Here is a 27,849-nt window from a genome sequence, read left to right as displayed (position 1 = left end):
AAATATGTGCGTTATACCACTTGTGGAATTCCCACCTTTGCAGAGGGATGGGGAGTGAGGGGGTATATACCTTGTCCTTTGTCATTGTGAAGTGTCGACTTCTGATTTCTTTTTTATCATGGTTCTTTTTGTTTACATTGTTACAGTCACTACATGTAGTGTTTTTTTGTCTCTGTTAATTTCACTCTGCATCAATTCATGTAAATCTTCCCAGGCTTCTCAGTATCCATGACACACATCATTCCTTATAGCGCAGTAATAATCCATTATATTCATGAACTGCAGTTTGGTTAGCTATTTCCCATTTGATGAATAACTCGTTTGTTTCTAGTTCTTTGTTATAACAAAAAAGTGTTGCTGTAAATATTTTGGTTTATTTAGGGACTTGATTTGTATCAGTGGCCTCCTTGTGATATAAATCTAGTGCCAAAATCTTTGGGACAAAGGGTATACACATTTTACTCACTTTATTTTGCATAGTCACTTTAACAGAATAGAGAATGTGGGGGAATCTAAACAGCACCATGATTATTGTGTGAATTGTAGAATTGTCTGGCGTGAGAATTCACAGGTCATATTGTCCAGTTTAAAGCGTGAATCTCCTCTGAGGGTTCTCTCTTTCATTACTTCCAACAGTAATGATCTCACTATTCTCGGAGAAGCTCAATCCATTTTTTTTATTGATAGTAAGTATATTTTTTCAATTTTTAACATTTTCATTTAAAGCTTTGAGTTCTAAATTCAGTCCCTTTCTTCTTCCCTCTCCTTTTCCCTCCCTGAGAAAGTAAGAAGTCACGTACAGGTTATAACATGTGCAGTTATGTAAAACATTTCTATGTGAGTACTTTTGTACAAGAAGATTTTTATTTTTTATTTTTTATTTTTTATTTTTTTTATTTTTTAATGTTTAACAATCACTGCCATACAATTGCGATTTTATCCCTCCCCACCTACCCCCCACTACCCCCCTCCCTCCCCATGACTGCATACAATTCTGTATAGATTCTACATATACTTTCCTATTGAGTATATTTTCACTATAGTCATGCTATGTAGTCAGACTAAGATAAATGAAAGAGATCATATAACAAATCAGAACATGATACACAAACACATACACATACACAAACATGATCTGCTACATTATGTGAGTGACTTCCATATTTCTCTCTCTGAGTGTGGCAGGCATTTTGCCTTGAGATCCTCCATTGGGATTTTTTTTTTTTTTTTTGTAAGAAGTTCTTGTGTTATTACAAAAATCTAAGTCTACCAGAAAAAACTCTCACACACTGTGGTCGTTGCTGTGCATAAAGTTCTCCTGGTTCTGCTCCTTTCACTCAGCATCAGGTCATATAAGTCCTTCCAGGCCTCTCTGAAGTCTTCTTGTTCATCATTTCTTATGGCACAATAGTACTCCATTACATTCATATACCATAATTTATTCAGCCATTCCCCAATTGATGGACATCCCCTTGACTTCCAGTTTTTGGCAACTACATAGAGTGCTGCTATAAATATTTTTGTACATGTGGGACCCTTTCCCATTTTTATGATCTCTTGGGGATATAGTCCTAGTAGCGATATTGCTGGGTCAAAGGGTATGCACATTTTTGTAGCCCTTTGGGCATAGTTCCAAATTGCTCTCCAGAATGGTTGGATGCGCTCACAGCTCCACCAACAATGAATTAGTGTTCCAACTCTCCCACATCCTTTCCAGCATTTATCATTTTCTTGTTCTGTCATGTTTGCCAATCTTATAGGTGTGATGTGGTACCTCAGAGTTGTTTTGATTTGCATCTCTTTAACCAATAGTGATTTAGAGCATTTTTTCATATGATTATAGATAGCTTTAATTTCTTCCTCTGAAAATTGCCTGTTCATATCCTTTGACCATTTATCAATTGGGGAATGACTTGTATGATTATACATTTGGGTCAGTTCTCTATATATTCTAGAAATGAGGCCTTTATCCCCAAGCTTAGCTGTAAAAATTCTTTCCCAATTTACTACATCCCTCCTGTACAAGAAGATTTGAGGAAAAGAAAAAAAAATTAAAGAAAGTGAAAATAGCATGCTTCAGTCTGTATTCAAACAGTTCTTTCTCTGGAGGTAAATAGTATATTTCATCCCTCCTTTGGGATTGTCTTGGATCATTGTACTGCTGAGAACAGCTAAGTCATTCACAGGTGATCATCACCCAGTGTTGCTGTCACTGTATGCAGCATCCTCCTGGTTCTGCTCACTTCACTGTGCATCAGTTCATGTAAGTCTTTCCAGGTTTTTCTGAAATTATCCTGCTTGTTATTTCTTAAAGGACAATAATATTCCATTACAATCATATGCCACAGCTTGTTTAACCATATCCCAGTTGATGGGCAGCCCTTTGATTTCCAGTTCTTAGCTACCATAAAAAGAGCTGTTATAAATATTTTTGGACAGCTCTCATTATTAGACTTATGTGGAGCCAAGATATGATGCCCCTCTGTCTTTGGAAAAAGTACTACTTTCTTTTCTAACAGTGAAAAGAGCAGGTATATATCAGCTTTTCCTGTGAACCATTTATGGCCCTTTCATTCACAAATTTGCATCCATTTATAGGTACTGCCAGTACCTTCTTGGAATAATGAATTTCCCTTCTGTACTTTTTCTTATTTGTCCTAAATTTAGCTTGCTCCTATTTCCACAGCCTAATGAACCCTCATCTCTTAGGGACTCACCCTGGTCACAAATGCTTAGATCCTTTCGGTAATGCATAACTGCTCGGCAAATCACTTGTTTTCACATTGAAGTTTATGGGAGAGATTTCCACATCTTTGAGCTTTAGGCTTGTTTTGATGTGTGTATCTGATGAACTGGTTGGGAAAAATAATCGCATTAAACCCTAACTTGCATTAAAAAAAAGATTCATTTCAATTTTCTCTTTGTACACTTCTCTGTCTTGAGGAGTACTGTCTCAAAACAGCTAAGAATTGCTGTTAGTATTCATGGTTTAACCATCCAGGGATTTTGAGTAAGAACTCAACCTTGATACCTGCTTTTTTTTCTCCTAAATTTTCTGATTGTTGTTCATCTTGGTACCAACTGATAGTGATAAATTTCCCACAAATATATTCAGCCAGTTTGTCAAAATAACTATAATTCCCTTGAGAAATTTAAGTCTTCAATCAGAAACTTTATAATTTTTAACTTGTAAAGTTCTCAGAGCTAAAAATGGTTATTAGTGGAACACTTCTGGCAACCTGTAAGGCTTTTCAAGGACATTTTAAATTCATAATGTTAAGTAGTATAAGTGTAGATAGAATGATATGGCTAATGTTGGTGCTGTGACATGTGAACTGATGGAACTTATAGAAGGCAAGGAGTTCTTTTTGTAAAGTGTCTAGGGCAGCATCAAAGGCAGTTAGGCACCTAATGTTTCTGAATAATGAAAAAGAACTGTCCTTTGTTCTGGAACAGGTTATAATGGAGTAACAGTATATGAATGCAGCATCCTGAGAGCTTAGAAGTGCTCAACTCAAGTATGAGAAGGTCATCTGTGTCAGCTAGAATTTTAAATAAGCCCTGAATGTTGGTAGAATTGTATTTCTTTTTGAATAGATTCTATTTTCAGTGCAATACCTCACTTCACTTTTAACTGAACTAATATTTTCCAAGAGCAAGAAATAGTTTCAGTGTAGATCTGGGGTACTGATAATAATGAATATTTTCTTTTGTATTTTGATTCCCAGTATTCCACCCAACCCACCTCCATTTTACAGCCTCCATATTATATTTCCAGACCCTTCCACCAATTTAGCGTTTATTTAAATGTCTTTAAATTGAAGTGTATCTGACTTGTTGCCAAGATTCATTCTTTGTTGATGGATTTTATTTATTCCTAAGGGGAAATCAAGATAAAAGTTACATTTAATTTATTGGAGCAGCTTCTTAAAGAATCATGATATCTCACATTGGGAAAGGATCTCAGAGGTCATCTAATTCAACCCATGCTTTTATAGGGATGCCCTCTCTGACAGTTGTATATCCAGCCTTAACTTACTTTTCTCCAGAGAGGTACTACTGATACTACCTAGTACCAAGTAAGGACAATGGAAAGGTTTTCTCTACGTCAAAGTATATCTTTGTTCCATGTCTATCACTTTTGGTTCTGCCCTTGGTGACATGACAGGACAAATCTAATCTTATTCTTCCATGTCATAGACCTTCAAATAATCAAAGACAGATACGGTATTTTTTCTAACTCGTTTCTTCTCCAGGCCAAACATTCCCATTTCTGTGTGGTCCATTTTTGTCGTATTTCTCTAGGCTTCCTCAGTATCTTGTTTGTCCTCTTGTGTTCAGTCTTCAGTTTATTAATGTTCTCGTTAATATGTGTTGCTCGGGACGGAAAATAGTACTCTAGATGTGGTCTGATTAGGACAGAGTGGAGCAAGGGATTACCACTTTTTTTGTTCTTGACATTCTGACCCTCTTAATACAGTCAGAGATGACATTTCTTTTTTGACTACCATGTCTCACTGTTGATTCATATTGAACTTGCTGTCCACTAAAGACCCCAGACCTTTTATATGATAGGCTCCTGCAGCTTTGGACATGGCTTGAGTGTGTGTGTGTGTGTGTGTGTGTGTGTGTGTGTGTGTGTGTGTGTGTGTGTGTGTGTGTGTGAGATGACCTGGTTGGCAAGAATAATTGCATTCTTTTCCAGATTTTCTAGCTGACTTCTCTGGGCTAAATTATCATTCATTCCAGGCAAGTAACTATTTGTAAATTTCATTGGGAGTTATGACTCTTCCTTGTTTTTAAAAGTTTCAACTCATTATTATTCCACAACTTAAAATAGCCATATGGAGTCATTTAAATATTTTGACCCCAGTATGAATACTGTAAGGTTCTGTGATTCATTATGCAGATAGATTGCATATGGCCATTTCTCCCCCATCTTGGTGATTTTTTTGGTAACGTAAATATTCTCATCTCCAAGTTCCACATCATCAATTTGTAATCATCAGTGCTTTCTCTTCTATAGTGTCTTTTAATTTTCAAGGAAAGATCATGCTTGTAGTTGGTTTTCTGCTTCAGATTTACATCTGTTCTGTAGTTCCTTTTGGAGCAGAAACCAATCACTCACACAGGCATTTAAATGAGTTGAGTTTTGTTTGGGTTTTTTTTGATGCAACAAAATAACGGCTAGTTTCATTTGACTGTTTGGCATTTTGTGTCAATCATAAATTTCAAAGGAATTGACTGAGTTTAAAAAATTTTATTTATTGCTAATGGGGAATAAGACAAAGTTTATATTAAAACTCTACTTCAGTCTGCTATCTTAAAACAAAATATTACCAGTAAGAATTTTTGAAGGGGAATAGCTTTTGATAACAGATTTCAGTGAAACTGAGAATATGGATGGAGATTGCAAAGAACATTTGCAGTGGGTTAGCTCTCAGGTTCCCACAATGACTAAATTATTCATTCAAGGCAAGTAACCATTTGTAAGTTTGATTTGGAATCCTGGCTCTGCCTGGTTTTTTAATTTTCAGGTAAGCACATGTCCAAAAGTTAATACTACAAATTTAGAAGGCCATATTGAACCTTGAGTAATGCAGATAACATCCCTTTCATATGATTTAGTAGATAAAATCTGGGGGGTTGCTTGGAGAAACGTAGTAGGCAAGTGACTTGCCCAGAGTTACACAGTAAGTCTCAGATTTGCCTGATTATAAACCCAGTATTCTATCCACTAAGTCACACTACCTTATATAATAAACCTTTGACTTAAATAGTTATGAAGGAATTAACCAAAGACTCAAGATGCTAAATGAGACATACATTTTTAGACATGTCCAATGTGAGAATTTGTCTTATGTGTCTTTACATATTTATTACAAAGGCTTTTTTTTCCTTTCAGTGGGGGTGGGAGCTAAAATTAATACTTGTTAATTGGAAAGTTATGTTAAAAATAAATAAGTTAACAAAACCTTTCATTTCATCTATATTGATCTATATCTGTATAAATTTTTTTCTCACTGTAAGGAAAAATCCTACTCCCCATATTTTACTGTTATTTTTTAGTTAGAAAATTTTAAGCCTCTCTCATTAGTCCATGACTTTTAGCCACATTTGGATATTTTCTAGATATGAGGTGAAAGATTGCTTATAGTTGATGGAAACCTTTCTATTGAAGTTTTGTTGCCAGAAGTGAGGGTAGATAAATGGGTTAGGTAAGATTTTTATTTTGGCAAGACCCTTTAAGACTCAGATGCCTTACACTTATTATTTTCTTTTCAGGTTTCATTTGGGAATGTTAGTGGTTACCATGGCTGTAGTAAGAAGGCTTTAGTTTTCTTATTCAAGTTTTTGTCAGATCTAGTACCTTTTGAGGCCCCACAATACATGAAGGTGAGAAGCCATATACATTCTGTTCACTAAGTTTCATTTTTATCAACCTTTTTTCTGAATTAGTAGAAATATCCTAATAACCTCTCACAGACGATCTCTAGGGCAACATGTGTTTTTTATGTTTTTTAAATATCGAGATGCACTGAGAATTGGAAGTGTAAAAGTTGCTTTGATAATCGGAGTAGCAAAGACCCAGATTTATTTTTTTGGCATGGGTGTTGTCTTTCCTTTTTTGCATTTGGGTTTTATGAATTGTGTTAACTTTCTGCTAAATTCTCAAGAGAATCAGCTTTTGGGATAAAGTTGTAAATCCTCTATAATGGAACTATAAAAATATGCAACTTGATAAAGTAATCCCACTCTGTCATTTTGCCTTCAGATACACATTCTTCACCCACCATTGGTACCAGTAAAATACCGGTCTTTGCTTATGGAATATATTACACTAGCCAAAACTCGATTGGCTGATCTCAAGGCAAGTTCAGGATCTTAGTACTTCAATATATATTGTTGAAAATACTGTCTTTTAATCTCAAAATACAAAGTATTTGTGACAATTTCAAATTTTTTCACCTTTTTGTCATCTCAAGGTTGCTATAGAAGATATGGGACTTTATGAGGACTTATCATCAACAAAGGAAGTAATAGAGGTACTGGAATAGATACTGTAATCCTGGCACAGTCTCTCTTAGATGCTTATGTTTTAATTGAAGAAGAGGTCTTTTTCATAGTGTTAATGTTATGCATTGGTCCAGACTCATGGAAATCTCTTCCTTATAGCCACTTATCACAGATGTTGTAATTTTATTCAGCAAATGCCTCTTCTGCTGAATATTGAGCTCAGAAAATATTGGTTCTCTTTGTCTATGGTCCAATTTGAATTATGATACTTGTTGAAGAGTTCATTTCCCAGTCAGGAAGTTGAGGGGAAGTATATGTAGAAAGGATTGTGATATTATAAACAAAAGATACCAATAATTTTTTTTTTTTGAGACAATCAGGGTTAAGATGACTTGCCCAAGGTTACATAGCTATTAAGTGTCTGAGGTTGGATTTGAACTCAGGTCCCCCTGACTTCAGGGCCTGTGCTTTATTTACTATATCACTTAACTGCATCATCACCAATAATTTTTTTTAAGAAAAAAATAATGTTTGTCATAAAGGCATTTGGTTACATGTTTAACTTTTGGATACATGTGTTCAGAATACTAGGAAGTAAATTATTATTTATTGAAAAGTAAAGTAGAGAATGAAAAGGTGTTAAAATGTGGCTCTGTGGAACAATATGTTTCTTCTTTTTTCATTTTTCACTTTAGTCATGTTGCATAGAAGAATTAAAATGAATGGGAGAAACCATAAAGCAAAACATAACACAAGAGAAAATGGTCTGCTTCATTCTGTGATTCAGTTCCATACTTCTTTCTTGAATGTGGAAGGCATTTTGCCTCAAGAGTCCATTGGGAATTTTTAGGTCCTTGCATTGCTGTGAAGTTCTAAGTCTACCAGAAAAATTCCTCACACATTGTGATTGTTGCTGTGTACAAAGGTCTCCTGGTTCTACTCCCTTCACCCAGCATCAGTTCATATAAGTCTTTCCAGGCCTCTCTGAAGTCTTCCTGTTCATCATTTCTCATAGTACAATAGTATTCCATTGCAGTCATATACCACAACTTGTTCAGCCATTCTCCAATTGATGGGCATCCCCTTGATTTCCAGTTCTTGGCCACCACAAAGAGAGCTGCTATAAATATTTTTGTATGTGTGGGAACCCTTTCTCATTTTTATGATCTCTTGGGGATACATTCCTAGAAGTGATATTGCTGAGTCAAAGGATTTGCACATTTTTGTAGCCCTTTGGGCATAGTTCCAATTTGCTCTCCAGAATGGTTGGATCAGCTCACAGCTCTACCAACAATGAGTTAATGTTTCAACCCTCCCACATCTTCTCCAACTTTTATCATTTTCCTGTTTTGTCATGTTAGCCAATTTAATAGGTGTGATGTGGTATCTCAGAGTTGTTTCGATTGGCATATCTCTAATCAATAGTGATTTAGAGCATTTTTTCATATGACTATAGATATCTTTAATTTCTTCCTCTGAAAGCTGCCTGGAGCAATATATTTCTTGAGAAGCCCTAGATTTACATTAGACATATATGGAGTGATAGTTTTTAAAACAGAAAGGGACTTAAAATTTTCTTGGGGGACCATGTAAAACAGGAAACATAGATAGCATATTTACATGAAAATTAACTTTACTAGGATCATAGTGATTTAGAGCTGGACAGACTTAGGCAGTGTGGCTCACCCACACCCTCCCACCCCACGCTGAAAATAGCTTATTTTGGGTATTGTTTACATTTTTCTAATATTATTGATAGCTTTTATTTTCGACATCATCTAAGTTTCTCAACTTATCCTTTCCCCTATACATGCCATATAGTCATCCCTTATACTAGAGGAAAAAAAAAACCAGTTCAACAAAATTAACCAACACATTGAAAAAATGTATGAAAAAATGTAGTGTTTGAGAAGTTACCCACCTGTAGCACTCCGCCTCTTTCTTCCCAGGAGTTCTCTTGTTATTGTTTCCATTTATTTTGTGGTAGTTATTTTGTGTATTCTTTTACTATGTTTTCTTACTTAAATTTGTCGTTGTTACTGTAAATCTTCTCATGCTTTTTTGTATTCATCACATTCCTTTTTACTCTATTAGGCAGGCAGACTATAAGAATTTATTTTTCATTTTCAAAAAGCCACTCTTTTCACTCATTCATCATATTTTACATTGTCTTTTTTCCGCGAAAAGGCATAGGAGTAACAGGAAAATCTCCGTAAAATCAAGTAGAATATGAAAAGACAAGTCTAGAGAATATTTCTTTAAAGTTACATTTTCCCTATTTGCATATAAATGCGTATAATTGTGTACAATTTTTTAGCTTCACCTAGAGAAATAATGTAATCTGAAATAACAATAAGTGTGTGAGAGGTGATCAGTGTTGAGCTTGGATGTTAGAATTATGTGAGATAATCCTTCTCTTGCTTTGTACTTGTATGTAAAGCTACATTAGGAATATTCCTTAATTTATAGGATGGTATTTTTTGAGGTTGAACTATTTAAGAGTACTTAGCATTCATACAGAGGCATTGTAAAAATATAAATTTTACCATATAGTTCATTGGCCCTTAGGATAGTTCATACAAAGGGCTAAATTTTTTAAAATCTGAGAAATGAATAAATTAGTCTCAGTTTTCTTTTATTCACAAAGTAATTTTTTAAATTGCACATCAGTCTTTTATTATAGTGAACAACAAAAAGGAGGGGATGAAGGTTTAATCTGGCAGGTCTGGGAGGCTAGATATAATGTAGAGAGGCAGTGGGACATGGTAAAACAGGTTTGATGTGCTTTAGAGGCATTGCACTGCCACAGGACAGAGCAGGCAGGATCCTCTACCCCTTAGAAATCAAGGAATCAAGCCTCACTGATAGGATTTGAGATCTATGATGACTATTATGTTAATAACAACCAGTCTGGAAGAAGTCTTCTGTGGAAGTAAATGCAACAAGTAAATGTTAAGGCATCATCCCAGCCTCCCACACCCATTTTTCTTGGGTAAGGGAGGAAACGTGATCCAAACAAGCCTTTGATGATCATTAAATGACCAGCCAGATTATAGGCAGCTTCCTACAATAGCTCCTGGGATTGGTGCCCTCCTGGCAGGACTGGTTCATAGGAATAACTGGAATACTTGCTTTTTTTAACTCCCATCACTGGTTACTTCCTACCATGTCACCATCCCTAACCCCCACCCAGTTCCTTTGCTGAGTCAAACCATCTTGGAGGCGTTTATTTTTTGTGTATTGACTCCTTTAGCTGTTACAGTCCAGCTATTCTAAGGTGATAATCATTGCTGAATATTTAAGGGCAGGAAGGCAAAAGCCTTAATCTAGGTTAATTTAGGTTAGCACTGTTTGATTTGTTACTCTAACTTTTCCTTTCATGTACATGAGCCAGCCCCACTGCCAGGCGCAGCAAGATGTTGAAAAGGCCATTCAGGTATTTGAACAGACAGGGAAGATCCCGGTGACCGTAATGGAGGCCAGGTAGGATGTTATTGCCCTTGTAGTGCCTAGCCATAATACCTCATGTGGAGTAGGTGCCATTAAATGTTTGAGAACAGTGGGATTATTCAAAATCTTTTATATATGAGCAATTATAAGTTTGAATTATTACTTAGATACATGCATATTCATTTATTATAAAGTCACATGAAGCAAGTATTCTCATTTTTACAGATGGGGAAACTAAACCATAGAAAAGTTTAGTGACTTACCTATGGTTAAGTGATGGTAGAGCCTGGTTAAGAACTCAGACTTTCTATTTCTATTTCTGTCAGTTCTAGCAAAGCATAGCTTATGAGAATTTCCATACTTAATCAGTGGTATAGTGGAAAGATTCCTAGGTTTGAGGCTTAAGTGCTGACACTCTAGCTTCTGTAAGACTATAAAATATAAAATGGGGGTCTGTGTCCTTCTGGCTTTTGAAGAAAATCTTTTGTGAATCTCAAAATCCTCCTTAGATATGGGTGTTATTATTATCTGTAACTACCCTGGATCATTGATTCATCTACGTGGGTTTTCCCACCTGTATAGATGACTGCCTATCTGTACCTTGTGATTTCTTTTTGTTATTCTTAATTTGGAAGCCTGTACAACTGCAGTTTGGTACAGATACCATTCAGAGAACAGAAAGCCAGGTGCACATTGTAACAACAATAAGTGATCCTTGATTATCCTAAGATTTGATTGTCAATTTGCCTGAAGCCACTCCAGTGAGTTAAATGGCCCATGAAGGCTCAAGGATCACTTGGTCAAGTATGGATTGGACAAGATGGCCTCTGAGGGTCCTTCCAACTCTTAGATATTGGGTTTATGATATTATTACCTACCATATTTCTAAATATTAGTCAAGCTTCTCCTCTGTTATTTTGAGGTATCTTCACTGTGTTTTCATTTCTATGTTCCAGTATATTTAGGAAACCCTACTATGTGTCTCGTTTTCTTCCAGCTCTGCTTATACCTCGTGTGGTTAGTATTTTTCTTTTATCATATGTTACATATTACAGGGGGACAATTACAGGTCACTTTAGATCTTGCATTCTGACTCCTATATTTTTATTATGCAGCTGCCTGAATCTCCTGATTCCAGAATGGTTTTTATAGATTCCCTTAGAAGGTAGGAATATCAGCTGGTGGTGGGCGTGGGGGCAGAATGGAGGGGTGGTTTGAGAAGATTGATGAATTGACATGTTCCTATACCATTTATTAATACATCTTGAATTATGAAACTATAGTATACTGGTAGGAAAGATTTGGAAGTTATGGGGAATGTTTTCCTTACAGAGTGATGGCATGAATTGGTACTTAGACTGTACTTTAATTTCCAGAACCAACAATGTGTTCTAAGATAAACCTTTGGGATGAATAACCTGGAAATTTGCAAAGTTTTATAGTTGTACAGTCCCCATGATAAAGAATTTAAGCAACGAAGGAAAATGAAATGTGTTAGATTCTGCCTACAAAGAAAATCACTGTCATTTAGAGAAGCTCTTAGTTTGAAATAATGCACTACCATAGCACACCCTCTTCTTTACTTGTGATCCTTGGTAATTGATAGCAGTCCTCATTTTCCCAGGTAGAGATACAAAACAGGAAAGTCTGTTTTCCATATAAAGTTTTGCAAAAGTAATGGAATATGTGAAAAGGTTGAGATGAGAAAAGTAACACTATTATGATTTTTTATTTCAAGACTGTCTCAGATGCTTACTTCATCTTTGCTTTTTCTATGCACACTTCACTTACAACTCTGCATTTCATGCTGAAAACTTGCTTAGACAATTTTAGAGACTATCTTGTTGGCATCTGGCAGAGACTGGAAGCTTCTCCCTACACTTTAGAAGCCTTGAATACATATATTTGGGAATATAGTATCTCATCCAAATGGTTTATACCATGGTTGTTCATTTTAGTATATCCATGCCCACTCTTCCATATCCTGCCTTGGCTTACAAGTGTGACAGTAGGCATGGCATTTAACTCTGCTGTCTCAGAAAACACCAACAGTAGCTAGTTTGTGCCTTTTAAGTGGTAATACAGTCTTCATCTTCATTATATACCTTTCCCGTATTACAGTTTTATATATTTTGAGATATATGAACATCCCTAACAAATCCAACTATAAAAATTTGAGTTCTAAATGAATCCAATTCATGTTTGTATTCCGCTGATACAGAGCTGATAAACTTCCTCCAAATTTGTATTCCAACTATCTGCAAGCCTGTTCTGCTGCAGAAGAGAGGCAACTAGAAGGTAAAGTTAGTTACTAACTTACTGCTTAGTAGATAATTTGATGTTATCCATTTCTTATAACATATATTTGATTAAATATGATGCTGATCGAGTCAACATTGTGGGGTTCCAGCCCCTTGCCAACTAGATACACAGTGTGTCCCTTATATACCCATCTTGTTAAAAGTATATTTGTACTGGAGGTAAGTTAAGGAGAGTGTCTGGATGACTCAGCACAGACCTATAACTATTTTTATTTTAAGTATGCCCTACCACCTGTCTTCATTTCAATGTACCACCCATAAACAGAAATGTCCCACTTTACCTGCATAAACCTAAGGCTGGAACTCTATTGTTGCCTTTCTTCCAGCGTTCAGCTCTTAGGCACAGATTGCCCTTTGTTTGCCCAAGGGGCATAAGTATCCAGGTTCTAAAGAAGAGTGTGGGCATTGCTTCTCTTTTTTGTCGTATTTAATTGTATTTTATTATTTTTATATTTAAATTTTATTTAATTTTTAAAAATAAATATTTTATCTAAACTATCAATAAATACATTTGTATATGTCATATGTAATAAATATTTAACTTAATTATGTTTAAAGTTTATGATTCTTGTTTAGCTTATTGGAGTTTTGCTTTATGGCTTTTTCTGCTTCCAGAAAAGATGATGAAGTAGAGCTTGACAAAATTCTTTTCAGAGCTGATAGTTTGTTCTATTATGGGAACTTTACTCTGGATATGGAAAGGTTTAGATGCAGCTATCTATGTGTATTCCTTACCTACTTAATTTTGTCTCATTCCATGAATTCTGCGTGTGAGGAATGATATGAGTAAACTAGGGCAGTAGGAAAGCATACATAATTTCATAGGATCTCATTTTATAATTGAACAGGTGTTTCATCTACATAGACTTCATAGTCTGCATGGTTTCTTAGTTTCTGTTTGCTTTTTAAATTACTTTCCTTTCTTTAAATGTAAGAGAAAAATCTCTCGGTCAGGTAATTCAGTTGAAACTCTTTGTGGGCTGGTCTGATTTTTACAAATTAAATGATATTTTATAAACTTAATATTGAATATCAGTACAACTTATTAAACTTATTTTATAGCAGTTTACTTTTGAATAAAATATCACATTCTTACAAAGTCTCCGTATGTATCCTTTGCCCATTCTTATTTACTTTTCCTCTTAAATAGTTGCAGTTAATCTTGTACTCTGTTCTTCTTAGTCTGCTTTTTTGCACTTTTCATTATGTCCTAGCAATCCTTCCACATAGCTTTTTATGTTCCTTATACTTGTCCTTGGAGGCAGCATATTTCAGAGGAAAGGATAACAAGTTATCGTAGAATTACTTTATCAAGCTAGAAAAATAATAGCAAAATTCATTTAAAGAAACAAAAGGATTTGGAAAACCTGATTTGAAATTCTGCCTTTGCTAGCTACTACTTATAAGACCTTGGACAAGGAATTAACCCCTTTGGACTTTGATTTCCTCATCTGTAAAATAATGAGTTGAATTCAATAATCTCTAGTATGCCTTCCCATTCTAATCTGATGACTCTGTGTAAAGTGCTTTACAAATCTTAAAAGGAAACATAATAAGCCACTTGTTATAATAAGTAATATTAACAGTTATTATTGCATTCTAGTATATTAATGAAATACAATTTATTTGACCAATTTTCTGTTGTTAGACATTTAAGTAGTGCCCAGTTTTTTGTAGTTACAGGGGATGTAACATGAAAACCTTTGACATCTCCATGTCCTTTTGGTTGAATTGAATGACTCAACTGGAGGGTAGGATTATTTTTGTGGCAGTTGCAGCACACTGTTAGATCTCTATCCAGTAATTTGTAATTCCAAGAGATATGAATGAATGTCCATGCTTTTATGCAACTGCCAGTTCATTACTTTCATTTTTTTAAATATTAATTTTATTTATTTTTAGTGTTCTACAATCACTACCATATAACTTAGATTTTTTTTTCCCTACTTCCTCCTACCTCTCCCCTTCCTCTCCGAGACTTCATACAATTTTATATAGGATCTACACATACATTCCTATTAAATACATTTTCACTATAGTCATGCTGTGTAGAAAAATTATAATGAATGGGAGAAATCATATAAGAAACCAAAGTGCAATACACACAAAAAAGAAATGATCTGCTATATTCTGCGATTGAATTCCATTCTTTCTCTGGATGTGGAAGGCATTTTGCCTTAGAATACCACTGGGAATTTTTTTTTTAAGTCCTTGCATTGCTACAAAATTCCAAGTCTACCAGAAAAAACTCGCACGCTGTGGTCGTTGCTGTGCACAAAGTTCTCCTGGTTCTGCTCCTTTCACTCAGCATCAGTTCATATAAGTCTTTCCAGGCCTCTCTGAAGTCTTCCTGTTCATCATTTCTTATAACACAATAGTATTCCATTACATTCATATACCATAATTTATTCAGCCATTCCCCAATTGATGGGCATCCCCTTGATTTCCAGTTTTTGGCCACTAGAAAGAGAGCTGCTATAAATATTTTTGTACATGTGGGACCCTTTCTCATTTTTATGATCTCTTGGGGATACAGTCCTAGAAGCACTATTGCTGTGTCAAAGGATATGCACATTTTTGTAGCCCTTTGGGCATAGTTCCAATTTGCTCTCCAAGATGGTTGGATCAGCTCACAGCTCCACCAACAGTGTATTAGTGTTCCAACTCTCCCACATCTTCTCCAACGTTTATCATTTTCCTGTTTTGTCATGTTAGCCAATCTGATAGGTGTGATGTGGTACCTCAGAATTGTTTTGATTTGCGTCTCTCTAATCAAAAGTGGTTTAGGGCATTTTTTCATATGATTGTAGATATCTTTAATTTCTTCCTCTGAAAATTGCCTGTTCATATCCTTTGACCATTTATCAATTGGGGAACATTACTTTCATTTTTTTAAAAAATGTTAATTTAAATCTTTTTATTCTGAACTTAGCAAGTATCAACTGAAATAAGCACTAAGATAGAGGGTTGTACATGAAACTATTATTTACAACTTGTGTTTTTAAGCATATAATAAATTCAGAAAGTTACTTTCAAATCTGTCTTGTTTGTGATTTCTTCGTGGTTTCCCTCTATTCTTTTCTGTGCATTTCAAAATCATATTTCAATGACCTTTTTTTCTTTATTTTCTGTTTTTGGGGCAACACTTTCTCTGGCTCTCCTCTCCTTCCTCATCTCCCCCATGAGAAAAAAGAAAAACAGAACCTTTGTAAAAGTTCTGCATTCAAGCAAAACAAATTCTCACATTTTAATAATCATCGTCTCAGACGGTTCAACAGTCAAAATAGACTGGGATGGGATGGACCAAATAGAGATGGGATGAACCAAACAAATCAAAGACTTCTATAGGGCAGCAAGAAATATTGGAACAAAACCAAAAGACTGGAAAAAAAATAGAAAAAAACAACTGATATGGACAATAGTGCAAGAAGAGAACCAAAGGGCAAAGTGAAAACAGCATCCACTAGTGACCTCCTGAAGGATCAGTAATAGGAAATTCCCAGGAACATCAGAGCCTAAATTCAGAGGTTTCAAGTCCAAGAATAACCCTGTGAGGAGAGAAAGTTCTAGTACTGAAGACTCACAGTCAGGATCACACGTGATGTGGCAGCTACCTGTTGTCAGTTGGAGAACTTGGAAAAGACAGAAGGTTGACAGACAAGAATAACTTACCCAGCAAAACTGAGTATAAACTGACAGAAAAAAAATTGACCTTTAATAAAATAGAGACTTTTCAAGGATTCCTAATGAATATAAATACAAAACATTTTACAGAAATGAAGACAAATTGGAGAAATATTTATTAGTTGTTGGTAGACTATGCCAATATAATAAAAATGACAGTGCTATCAAATTAAATTATGCAGTATAAGAAATTATCATAGAATTACTTTATCAAGCTAGAAAAATAATAGCAAAATTCATCTATGGAAACAAAAGGTTAAGAATATTAAGGAAAAGAATAAAAAAAGGTAGGAAGCAAGGGGGCCTAACAGTAGTACCAATCTGAAACTACATTATATAGTGGTATTTGCAAGTAGTTGAGAAATAGAGAAGCCAGTCAGGGATAGATTGGGTATGTAATACACAAAAGTTAATGAACATAGTTGCATAGTTTTGGATAAGACCATAGTCACCAAACCAACTATTTTTTAAAAAATTATTAGAGAACTAGAAAGAAGGATGGCATAAATTAGATTTAGACCAACAATTCATAATATATATCAAAATACACTCTGAATGACTGCACTGTTGGTGGAGTTGTGAATTGGGTGAATTGTGAAGAGCTACCCTCTACCTATTCTAGAAGGCCATTTGGAACTAGACCCAGAAAGATACAAAACTGTTTACTTACCCTTTGATATCATGATACTACTTCCAAAGAGACAAAAGGAGAAAAAGATCTTATATGAGCAGAAATATTTAGAGCAGATCTTTTTGAAGTGGCAGATAACTGGAAATTAAGGTGGTACCTATCAATTGGGAATGGCTGAACAAGTTATGATTGATGGATGTATATTATTTGCAATGTAAGAAATGATTAAAGGAATGATCAGGGAATGTTGGAAACGTGTATGAATTGATACAGGGTAAAGTGAACAAAAACAGAAGAACTGTTTATACAATTGTGGCAACATTGTAAGGAAAATATGGAAGACATGAAATTTGACCAGTTCTATGACCAACCATGACTCCAGAGGGATGAAGAAGAATGCTCCTGAAAGAGAGATTAATGGTCTCAAGAACAGAATGAGACGTACATTGTTGGACGTGCCCAGTGGGTGGATTTGTTTTGCCTAAATATATTTGTTACAGGTTTTTGTTTTTTCTTTTTTTTTTAATTAAATTATTTTTAGTTTTCAACATTCACTTCCACAGTTTTAACTTCCAGTTTTTTAGTGGAATTTGGGAGAGAACTGAGTGAAGAGGGAGACTAGCAATCATATTGTTGGAAAAAAAGAGAAGAAAATACATCTTGGTGTTCATTATGTTATTTTAATAGTTTTCTTGTCTTGTCCAGCTGTGCTTCCTTCTGAATTCTTCCTTATCTTCATTCTAGAGGGATAGTTAATGCTCATAGATGGGCCATGCCAATATAATAAAAATGTCAATACTACCATAGTTAATTTACAGTATTCATGCAATCAAACTACTAAAGTGATCCTTTACAGAGCTAGACAAAACAATTCATTTGGAAGAACAAAAGATATAGAATATCAAGGGAAATAATGAAAAATAGTAGGAATGAAGGGGGACTGAGATTTCTTGATCTCAAACCATATTATATATGTTGTCATAATTTGGTATTAGTTGAAAAATTAAAAAGTAGAATAGTGGAAAGGATTAGAAAAAGAAAACCATGTCTGATAAATATTTTTTCCATATTCCCCTAATTTGCTTATGACAGCACACTTTATGTCTAAATCATGTACCCATTTTGACCTTATTTTGGTATAGAGTGTGAGATATGTTAGTCTGTGCTTAGGTTCTGCTGTTTTTTCCAGCAGTTTTTGTTAAATAGTGAATTCATCCCCCAATAACTTGGATCTTCGGGTTTATCAAATACTAGATTACTGTTGTCATTTACTTCTGTATATTATGTACCTAATCAATTCCATTAATCCACCATTCTAGTTTTTAGCTATTGTCAGATTGTTTTCAAGATTACTACTTTGTAATATAGTTTGAAATCTGCTGCTAATAGACCTGTCCTTCACATTTTTTAAATTGATTTCGCTGATATTCTTAACCTTTTGTATTCCAGTATTTTTTGTAGCTCTGTAAAATAATTCTTTAGTAATTTGATTGTTATGCCACTGAATAAGTAATTTAGATAGAATTATCATTTTTCCTGTATTAGCTTAGCCTGCCCATGAGCAATTAATATTTTTCCAGTTGTTTAGATCTGTCTTTATTTGTGTGAAAAGTATTTTGTAATTGTGTTCATATCGTTCCTGGTCCTAAAGCTGTATAGAAAACTAACAAATATATAAAACCAAAATCTATGCCTCAGTGGATAAGTAATCACACAGAGTGATAACAATAATAATAGGATATGAACAAATATTTCTCAAAAGAATTACAAACTATTAACCAAATAAGAAGAATTTTCCAAATTACTGAAAATAAGATAATTGTAAGCCAAAACAATCCCATATCTAGCAAACTGCCAAAGATGACAGAAGGCAGTAATAATTAATGTTGGAGAGGTTGTTGAAAGACAAGTCCAGTGATGCATTGTTGGTAGAGCTGATATTTGGTATAGTCATTCTGGAAAGTGTTAAGTCCTTATTCTGTGCCAGCCCCAGTGCTAAATGCTGAGTAGATGAGTCAGAAACAACTCTTACCCTCAAAGGACTTTTATTCTTAAGATAACAGTAGCTTATTACTTATTGGTACTTATTAGTACTTCACTCAGTAAGTAGTAGGGGAGATGTAGTCAGAGCTGCCTTTTAGGAAAATCTGTTGGCAGCTATGTGGAAGATGGATAGTAACGGGAAGAGACTAGAGGCAAAGACACCACTTGGAATTAGACCAGTTGCAGGAGTCCAGATGAGAGGGTCTGAACTAATGTGGACATTTTGTGAGTGGAGCAAAGGACATGGATGCAGGAGATATTGTGAAAACAACATGATTTAGCACAGATTGGATAGGGGGGTTGAGCAATTCAGATGTTAGAAGTGATATGAAGGGTGCAGCATCCTTGGTGCTGGCCAAATGGTGGTGCCCATGACAGTGATAAGGAAGTCAAGAAGTGAGATAGGTTTTGGGGGAAGGATAATGAGTTTAAGATATCTCTAAGATATCCAGATGGAAATGTCCAAGAATCAGGAGGTGTTTTATGATGGGAGCTCAGGAAAGACACTTGGGTTGGATGGATAGATAAGTTATCTGCTTTGAAATGATCATTGACACCGTAAATGCTAAAGCAATTATTATTTTTTTGGATGTTAATATTATCTAGCTAATTTTCATGGAATTTGAAACTTTGAAGGACTCTTAGAGGGTGTTTTAGTCCAAGAATCTCCTCCGTATCTTAAGAAGTAATTTGTTCTTTGCTTGAAGAGTCTGCTTGGTGTAGTGGATAAAGTATTGGTCTTGAAGTTAGGATGTCCTGGATTTGAATTTGCCTTATAGTGCTGCCAGTTGTGTGACCAGAAGCCTTTCATTGTTATATTTTATATTTTTTCTTATATCACTTTGTATCTTAGGTTATAGTAGTCAGTAGTTCTTGATTTTAACCATAGAATATGTATTAAATTCTATGTAAAATTCCTTGTAAAGCTGCTGGATTCACATATAGAAAAATGAGCCTTATTGATGTAGAGATGTTTGAGATATTTAAAGTAAATTAACAATTAAGGATACGTAACAAGTTTAATTTTATATAGACCAAGTAATAAAAATGGAGACTGGTACTGCTGGAGGACCACTGGAGCAGTTAAAAAGTGAATTAGAAGATCTGAGAGCCTTAATAATCGAGCCTGCCAATTATGATGGTGAGATGGTGGTAATTAGTTACTTTAAAATATGTCTTTACACATGAAAGTACTTTAGACTATATCAGCTATGAAGACTATATCAACTAAAACTGGAAATTGATGATTTTATGTCTTTTTTTATGTAATTATCTGGGATAAATGATTTTGAATAAATTAGTTTAATTCTCCAGTTTCTCCCCAGAAATTTTGGGCCAGTTCTTTTACTCTTAAGCATAGTATCTTTCCCCTTCTTTTAAGCTTATAATTCAATTCTTTTTTCCCATGGTTTAGTGATAAAATCTGATCTGCCATTAATGCCTGAAACTTGGAACTTGCCATTAGAGAAGACTTCTGGGGCTTAGTGTTTGCAAAATTTCATAATGATAGGACATTTGCCACCTGTTCAGTATGTGTAGTTAGCCAATGACTGAGGTTTAAAAATCTTTAAGGGGAATGGATGGTTGGTTTACTATTTCAGATAAAAAATGAAAGAGTTTATCCACAGGTTTCATCCAGTTAGGCCATTTCATTAAAATATAATGAATTATTTCAGGCTCTCATGAATGGGGCAGCTACTTTGTAGAGGGGATAAAATTAGGAAGACCTAAATTCAAATCCTGCCAGCTTCAGTTTCCTCATCCGTAAAATGGAGATATTGTGGCACCTGATGTGCTTTGCTAACCTTGAAACACGATACAAATGTTATTATTATTTTTACTTCAGACTTATCCTACTTCTCCTCAGTGTCAAGCTTAAATATGTGTAGTTTTTGTGCTTGTATCATTATGGTCACAATTGTTCACATTTTTTTGAGTGCTTTACAGATTTTACATAATGCTTTTCTCACAATTCCATAGGTATTGCAGATATTATTTTCCTCATTTTACAGATGAAGAAACTGAGGTTCAGAGGCATTAAGTAATTTGGTCAAAGTCTTATGAGTATGATTGCAAGTCCAGAGCTCTTTCCATTACTCTGAACCTACCTTTTGCAGTTTGAAATAAGTTTTCGTATCTTTTACTGGTTAAGCAGATATCAAAAGGGGAAAAATAATCCATTCTAGACTAGCTATAATCTTGGAGTGATCATCGTGTTATATTTAACTGGGAACAGAATGAGAGCAGTTTGAACTAGACCCTGTAGTCATACATTGCTGACTCTTTCTACCCCTTTTCCTTACCTCTAGATAAGTAAAATTATATGTTAACTAGAAAAGTAAATTGACTTAAGTACTAAGTATATTCTTTTTTTCTTGCTTCACCTTTCTTCTAATAATCACCCCAATCCCGACTCTTTCTCCCTTTCCTCTTGTCTTTGAGATTCTTTCCACTTGCAGCTTTGTCTGCTCAGATTGCAGTGATCTCTGAGAAAGTGAAAGTTCTTCTGGGAGACAGTGATGACAGTGGAACTGAGACATCTAGGATTCACCTTAACTTCCATTCTCTAAAACTTGGGCAACAGGAACAGAAAGTGAGTATGAACTAGCTCTGAGTAAAGAGAATAGATGCTGGGATAAGGAAATTTGAACATCTCTGTGTTTATGAAGGGTGTTAGGTGGATTGGGCTTCTCCTAAATTTATGTTTTGCTAGATAAAGGATTTTTATATTAGGTTTGTTTTTCAGGAGAATGGAGCAAATACTATTTAACTCAGTTAATGGATATTTGTAAGAATGTGTCTTGTCCATTCCTGGACATAGAGTAGTCCTGGGATTTGAAAACAGATTTCCTTGGAACCTGTTTTCCCTGTACCTTCCACTAGCATACTTTGTATTCAGGGTCACATTCAAAAGTTTTGTATAGGTGTAAGTATTATCATATTATCTATGGTGTAAAATTATCCTGCTATATGGAACCTGCCCTCCCCAAAATGAATGCAAATGTGTTTTTGTCTTAGGTCACTGATCTCTTGCTGACATCCTTTTGCCAAAACCTAATGGCTTCTTCTAGATCTAGCCCACCTGATAAGTAAGTGTGCTGCTTTTCTCTTAAGTTTTGAACCAGTTTGATGGGCAGCCTGACTGCTTGATAACTGGCTTTGTTAGGATAATGGCTGACATTCACATAGTGCTTCATAGTTTACACAGTGCTTATCACATCTGCATTATCTCATCGGATTCACCTAGCTCTGTGAGGCAGTTGTTATTATTCCCATTTTACAAATGAGGAAACTGAGGCTTAGCTTAAGTGACTTGTGAAGGCCACATGGCTGGTGTCTTCAGCAGGATTTGAACACAGATTTTCCTGCCTCCAAATCCATCACTCTGTTCATTGATTCTAAAAGATAATGAACGTAATCCTTTGTTTTCCAGTTCTCATTAATGTTTCCCAAATAATTGAATAGCAGTTTGGTACTGTCTTGGGAAGCTTCAGTAAAACTGTCAGTCAGATTTTCAAAAGTTCTCTGTTCAGTGTCCTGTTACATTGAGACTGCCGCGGAACCATAAAGTCTTCAAGCATATTTATGTTCTTTAGAGTCCCAACGCTTTTGTAGCTGAAAGAGCCCTATCCAAGTGCCAAAGTTTATAAGGCATCCCCTCAGACCTCTTAGTCTTCCAGAAAATTAAATCACTCTTTACTTTGCTTGTTAATTGCTGAAAGAACATTCTTGATTTTAGGTTACAAACCTCTCCTGAAGCAAAGATGAGGCTGTTAGGGTATGGGGTTGGAATGATCCAGAGATCTAGCAAGGCTGCTGTATTGCAAAAATGGCTATGACCCTTTTCTGTGTCTGCAGCTCAGTAGCGGTTGGAATAGTTGTGAGTAAGTCTCCATCAGTAAGAACTAAAGGGCATTAAGAACAGGGATTTATTTTTAAATTCATTGTGTGAATCTCTGATTTAGAGGGATCCATCCTTGTATTTCTAAAGTTTCATTAGATCTTCCTCCACATGATATGACGAGAGTCATTTTAGGACTGGACTAAGGATATTTTTTGACAGGTCTTGCTGATAGCTCTATCTTTGAGCTGCTAGTTCGATTATTCTTTCTGTAGGTTATTGAATGCTATTCAGATATCTAGACAATGATTTTGAAGTTGAATCCTCCAAGGTAACGTCACTCTGAGGCAGTCTAGCCTAGTAGGGAGCCAGGCCCAGTCAGGCCTGTTTTCAAGTCCTATCTCTGACACCTAAGGGTGATGTAACCTTGCACTAATGCATCACTTTACCCCAGTACAGGAGGCCATTCTCTTAGACTTAGTTGTATAACAATTACCAGTCTCCATTGATAGGAGCTTCCTCCTTTGAAATTCCTGACACCAGTGAAATCACAGGTTTGGGCCAACACAGCCTTAGCCAGAAGGAGGAGGGCTATTTTGAAACAGATCTTTCCTTAAGTCCTTCATGTCCACATTCATCTTTTTAGTCCTTTCTCTTTTTCCAGTGATTTTTGTAGGGCATCTTTTCTAAGATAAGCCTGCTGAAATCTCCTTCTAATCTTCTCAATACCGTTTCTTGAGCTTGAATGTTAAATGGTCCATTTCAGCAAAGTATATTAATGCCAAGAGTTTTAGGTTAATAAGAGATCACCTTTGGCCATCTTACCAACACCTTTTTACACTGGAGGTTAAGGTAATTGAAACAGCTATCAACATAAATGATCTTTTATAACATTTGTCTCTTTGCAGGCAAGGCTCCTGGCCATCACTGTTTGTAAAGATGATCTGTGGACATAGGCATCTTCTTCCTGCATTGCTTGCCAGGTTCTGCCAACTTATTCACCACCAGGTTAGGTTTTCTGACTTAATATCTCAGTGCCCCACCTCCCACAAAGTACTTACTGAGCCCCAGATGCCTTGGGTTGTACACTGAACTATTTGGTGTACAGTTTTGGCTGTTTTTTGCTATGAGGATGGAGAATTGTCATTCACTGAGGGAATGTGCTTTTGTAATGGGAGTTGACTAACAAAGATCAGGTACTTCACCATCACCAAGACCTACCTTTGTCTCAACTTTTCTCCCCAGTAAGAAAGTGTTTTTATTCCCCTCGTAAAAAATGTTCTTTTCCACTTCTCAGGATTAATTCACATCTGACTAAATTCATGCGGTTCACAACCTTTATCATTGTATTAAGGACTATAAAATATAAAGATTATATCTGCTCTGAATGCAGTTCCCTGAGCTAGATCCAAGGAGGGTAGGGGAGATAGTAGGTTTCTTTTTCCCCTCATCTTCCATTTGGATTGTGTCTTACTCAGTTAGCAAACATTTATTAAGCATCTGCTGTGTACCCTGCACTGCTAGGCCGGGAATCCAAAGAAAAGCACCACTGTTCCTATCATCAAGGAGCTGTGAGTGATGAGGGTGAAAAGACAGGCTCAGGCCAAGTTATAAATGGCTTTCAAAGCTCAATGGGGGAGTTTTTATTTTATCCTAGAGGCAATAGAAAGCCAGTGGAATTTATTGAGAAGAGAAGACATGTTTGGACATACACTTAGAGAAAATCAGTTTAGCAATCATGTAGTGGGTAGGTTGGAGTACAAGGAGACCAATTAAGAGGCCGTTGCAGTGCTTGAAAAATAGATGAAAGGTGATAAGGGCTTGAATTAGAAGGTGGTTCTATGAGTTGAGAGAGGGAGTTAGATGAGAGAGATGTGGAAATAGAACTGACAAGATTTTGTAACTGATTGGATATTATGGGGTGAGAGGAAATGGAGAGGGGAGGATGAATATGAAATTCTGAGCCTGAGAGACTCTCAGAGTGGTTATGCCTTTGGCAGAGGGCAGGGTTGAGAGGGGGAAAGATGACAAATTTGATTTTGAACACTGTAAATGTGTGATGTCTCTGAGATATCTAGTGTGAAAAGTCCTATAGACAATAATGTAATACTGAAATTCAGGGGAGATATTAGGCCTGGAGATATTGATAGATAGACAAATAGATGGATCGATCTGGGAATCATCTGTGGAAAGATGGTTATTAAACCCATGGGAACTGCTGAGGTCACCAAGAGAGAAAAAGAGAAGACAACCCAGGAGAAAAAAGGCCACATTGGGCAGTGAAAGAGCTCATGGCCTCTCCTCTAGTTGTTCTGGGAAAACTCCTGGTTCTGGGGCTTCAGGTAGACTGGAAACTTTATGAAAACATTAGTCTCCCTGGCAACATGCATTCACCAGATTACAACCAGGGTTGTTCGTTTATTTGTAGTGTTGACATTTCCCTGAAATGGCTGCAGTATGTCAACTCTCCAGTTCAGAGAAAGTGATTGAAAGTGGCAGATTTCTTTTTTTTGTTTGTTTTGGTCGTTAATCCTTTTGAAGCATTAGAAACATCAACATCCTCCAGCCTCCAGGACAATTTTCTGTGGCTCATTGAGTCCAGATGGGGTTGCTTTGGGATAAATGCCACATTCCTCTCCTTTTTATGATTTTTCTGTTTTGTTTTAGGGTGAATGCCTGACTGACGCTCATGTTTTAGGCCTAGCTGCTCTGGCAGTTCATCTAAATGAGTCAAAGTCCTTTGTTCCAGAATTGGTTCTTGGAACTTCTGCCCATGCAAAGACTCACTCGATCACAGCATTCTGGGAGGAACTTCTGGCATGTAGAACTCGGAAATCCTTTTCCATTTGTATAAGGTAAGTTCCTTCCTTCCTTCCTGCATCATAATAGCTAATATCTAGCATTTTTATAGCATTTTAAGGTTTCTAAAGCTCTTTATATGTCTAACTCCTTTGATCCTCACAACAACATCCCTGTGAAGTAAATGCTCTTTATCTCCATTTTACAGAGGAGGAAACTAAGGCTGAGAGATGTGTAGGGGTCATGTGAGTGTCATGTGAGGCTAGATTCAACTTGGACTTTACTGACTCCAGACCACCTTGGTGCCTAAATCATTTACTTGCCTAGTTCATAGAATTGGTAAAGTTTATTGCACTTAAGATGAATCTCTCTCCTGTATTTCCTAACGTTGTTATTTAGCCAAAAAAATAACTGCAATTCTTGGTTTTAAACCAATCTCAAAAGTTTTAGGAGATCTGTTTATACAACCTTGAAATTAACCACCTGTTCATACATTTGTAAGGTGCTCCAAAGTTAGACTAGGAAACCGTTAGCACTGTCGCCACCAAGTGGTATCTAAAGTAGTTGTAGATCACACTCTGTCCATTCCCAACCATATGTTACTTTCTTCCTCTTCTTCCTTTTCCCCTTCTCCTGCTCCATTTTTTGTTTCTTCTTTGCCTTGAGGTCTTTGGCCTACTAGTAGTGTCATGTTGGAGGCAGGCCTGAAACCAGCACCCTTTTTATTTGGGTTTGATTTGGGGACAAAAGGAGGCACTCCTTTTGTCATTGAACAGTTAACAAAAGGAGGTTTACTTAGCCCTAACATAGAAATAATGTGCTCAAGGATACAGTGACATTTGTCTTCTAGAGACTGGTAACTCCTGTGGTCTTCTGATAACTACCAAATTGGAGGGGCCCCTAATTCCATGTAGGTGGGATTTTGTGTGCCCTTAGGTGATTAGAAGCTGCATTGGGCAGGGGTCAGTCAGGTCCTGGGACAGATTTGCCTTTCAGGGAAAACTAATGCCTGCATGGAGCTGGGGGCAGAGGCAAGTTCCTGGTAGATATTAGTCCTGTCACACCCCAGTAGTCATTGTCTGACCTTGCTTGAGATCCTTAAAGCTAAAGAGGCTACTAACCCCTTCTTTAGATTTACCTCCCAGCCTAGTCCTTTTACTTTCTCCCTCTACCCCATACCCTAGTTTTGTTTTATTGGAGCTACATGTTGGAAAGCTGAATGAAAGGAGCTTGTTCCTTTATTTGATAGATGCCTTCTCTGGAGGCTCACATTGGAATCTTGAGAGGAGAAGAAGTAATAGAGGAGGAGAAAAAGGAGGAAGCAGGATAAAAGTGGGGGGAGGGAAAGTAGACTCATCCACATGTCACTGAAGTGGCATTCTGCTCGGCTCACCTTTCCAGCAAAGGAAGACAGATGTTTTCTCCTCTCTTTTTCACAGCCAATTTGATTGTTCCAACTAGAGAAATTTCAGTTTGATTTTCTTGTTGTACTTTTCATTTGCGTTGTGATATAGACTATTTTCCTAGTTTTACTCACTTCAATTTACATCTGCGCATGTTTCCCCATATTTTGCTGTATTGTTCTTCATATTCTTTTATTACATTGCAGTAATATTCCATCACTTTCAGGTTTCAAAATTTATTTCCTGATTGATGGGCAGTGACCCCTTTTTAAAATTAATGTCCCTTTGTGCACGTATGAAATCATCCACATGTCAACCAAATCATTTCTTCCTGATTCTGTATTGTACTTCTGGAAAGGGGCTCTACTGTCTAGTACTATTTGCCAATAACAACTAAAACTAAGTTTCTTAGGTACCTTTTTTCTAGTTAGTTTTTTTTATATATTTTTCAGTGATTTCTGAAGCATGTTTTAATTTACAAAAGTGCTTAAGCAATCCTCTCAACATTGGTATAAATTAATCTTCATTGTTATTGGTCCATTTGTGCAGAAATAGTGGGATGTCTATCAAATAGTAAAGAATTACAGTGTCATTCTACATGTTAAAAGATCTTTATGTGTGGAGGAGATGACAATAATGACATTTATCATGATTCTATCT

The 27,849-nt window shown here is 36.0% G+C and overlaps 1 protein-coding gene across 1 annotated transcript in view; it reads left to right on the top strand.

Moving 5' to 3' along the window:
* Positions 1–27,849, top strand: part of FANCA (FA complementation group A) — a 98,001-nt gene that overhangs the window by 33,238 nt on the left and 36,914 nt on the right. Inside the window, exons 15-26 of the mRNA XM_072636383.1 lie at positions 6,286–6,396; positions 6,776–6,871; positions 6,987–7,046; positions 10,412–10,500; positions 11,424–11,484; positions 11,583–11,632; positions 12,689–12,765; positions 20,180–20,287; positions 21,606–21,739; positions 22,165–22,235; positions 23,896–23,995; positions 25,655–25,842. Of these exons, the coding sequence (XP_072492484.1) occupies positions 6,286–6,396; positions 6,776–6,871; positions 6,987–7,046; positions 10,412–10,500; positions 11,424–11,484; positions 11,583–11,632; positions 12,689–12,765; positions 20,180–20,287; positions 21,606–21,739; positions 22,165–22,235; positions 23,896–23,995; positions 25,655–25,842 (1,145 nt within the window). The remainder of the gene's footprint in view (positions 1–6,285; positions 6,397–6,775; positions 6,872–6,986; positions 7,047–10,411; positions 10,501–11,423; positions 11,485–11,582; positions 11,633–12,688; positions 12,766–20,179; positions 20,288–21,605; positions 21,740–22,164; positions 22,236–23,895; positions 23,996–25,654; positions 25,843–27,849) is intronic.

The sequence above is a fragment of the Notamacropus eugenii genome, chromosome 1, assembly GCF_028372415.1.
Source record: "Notamacropus eugenii isolate mMacEug1 chromosome 1, mMacEug1.pri_v2, whole genome shotgun sequence".
NCBI lineage: Eukaryota > Metazoa > Chordata > Mammalia > Diprotodontia > Macropodidae > Notamacropus > Notamacropus eugenii.
The sequence above is the reverse complement of the archived record's forward strand: the minus strand, read 5'-3'. Positions and strand labels throughout refer to the sequence as shown.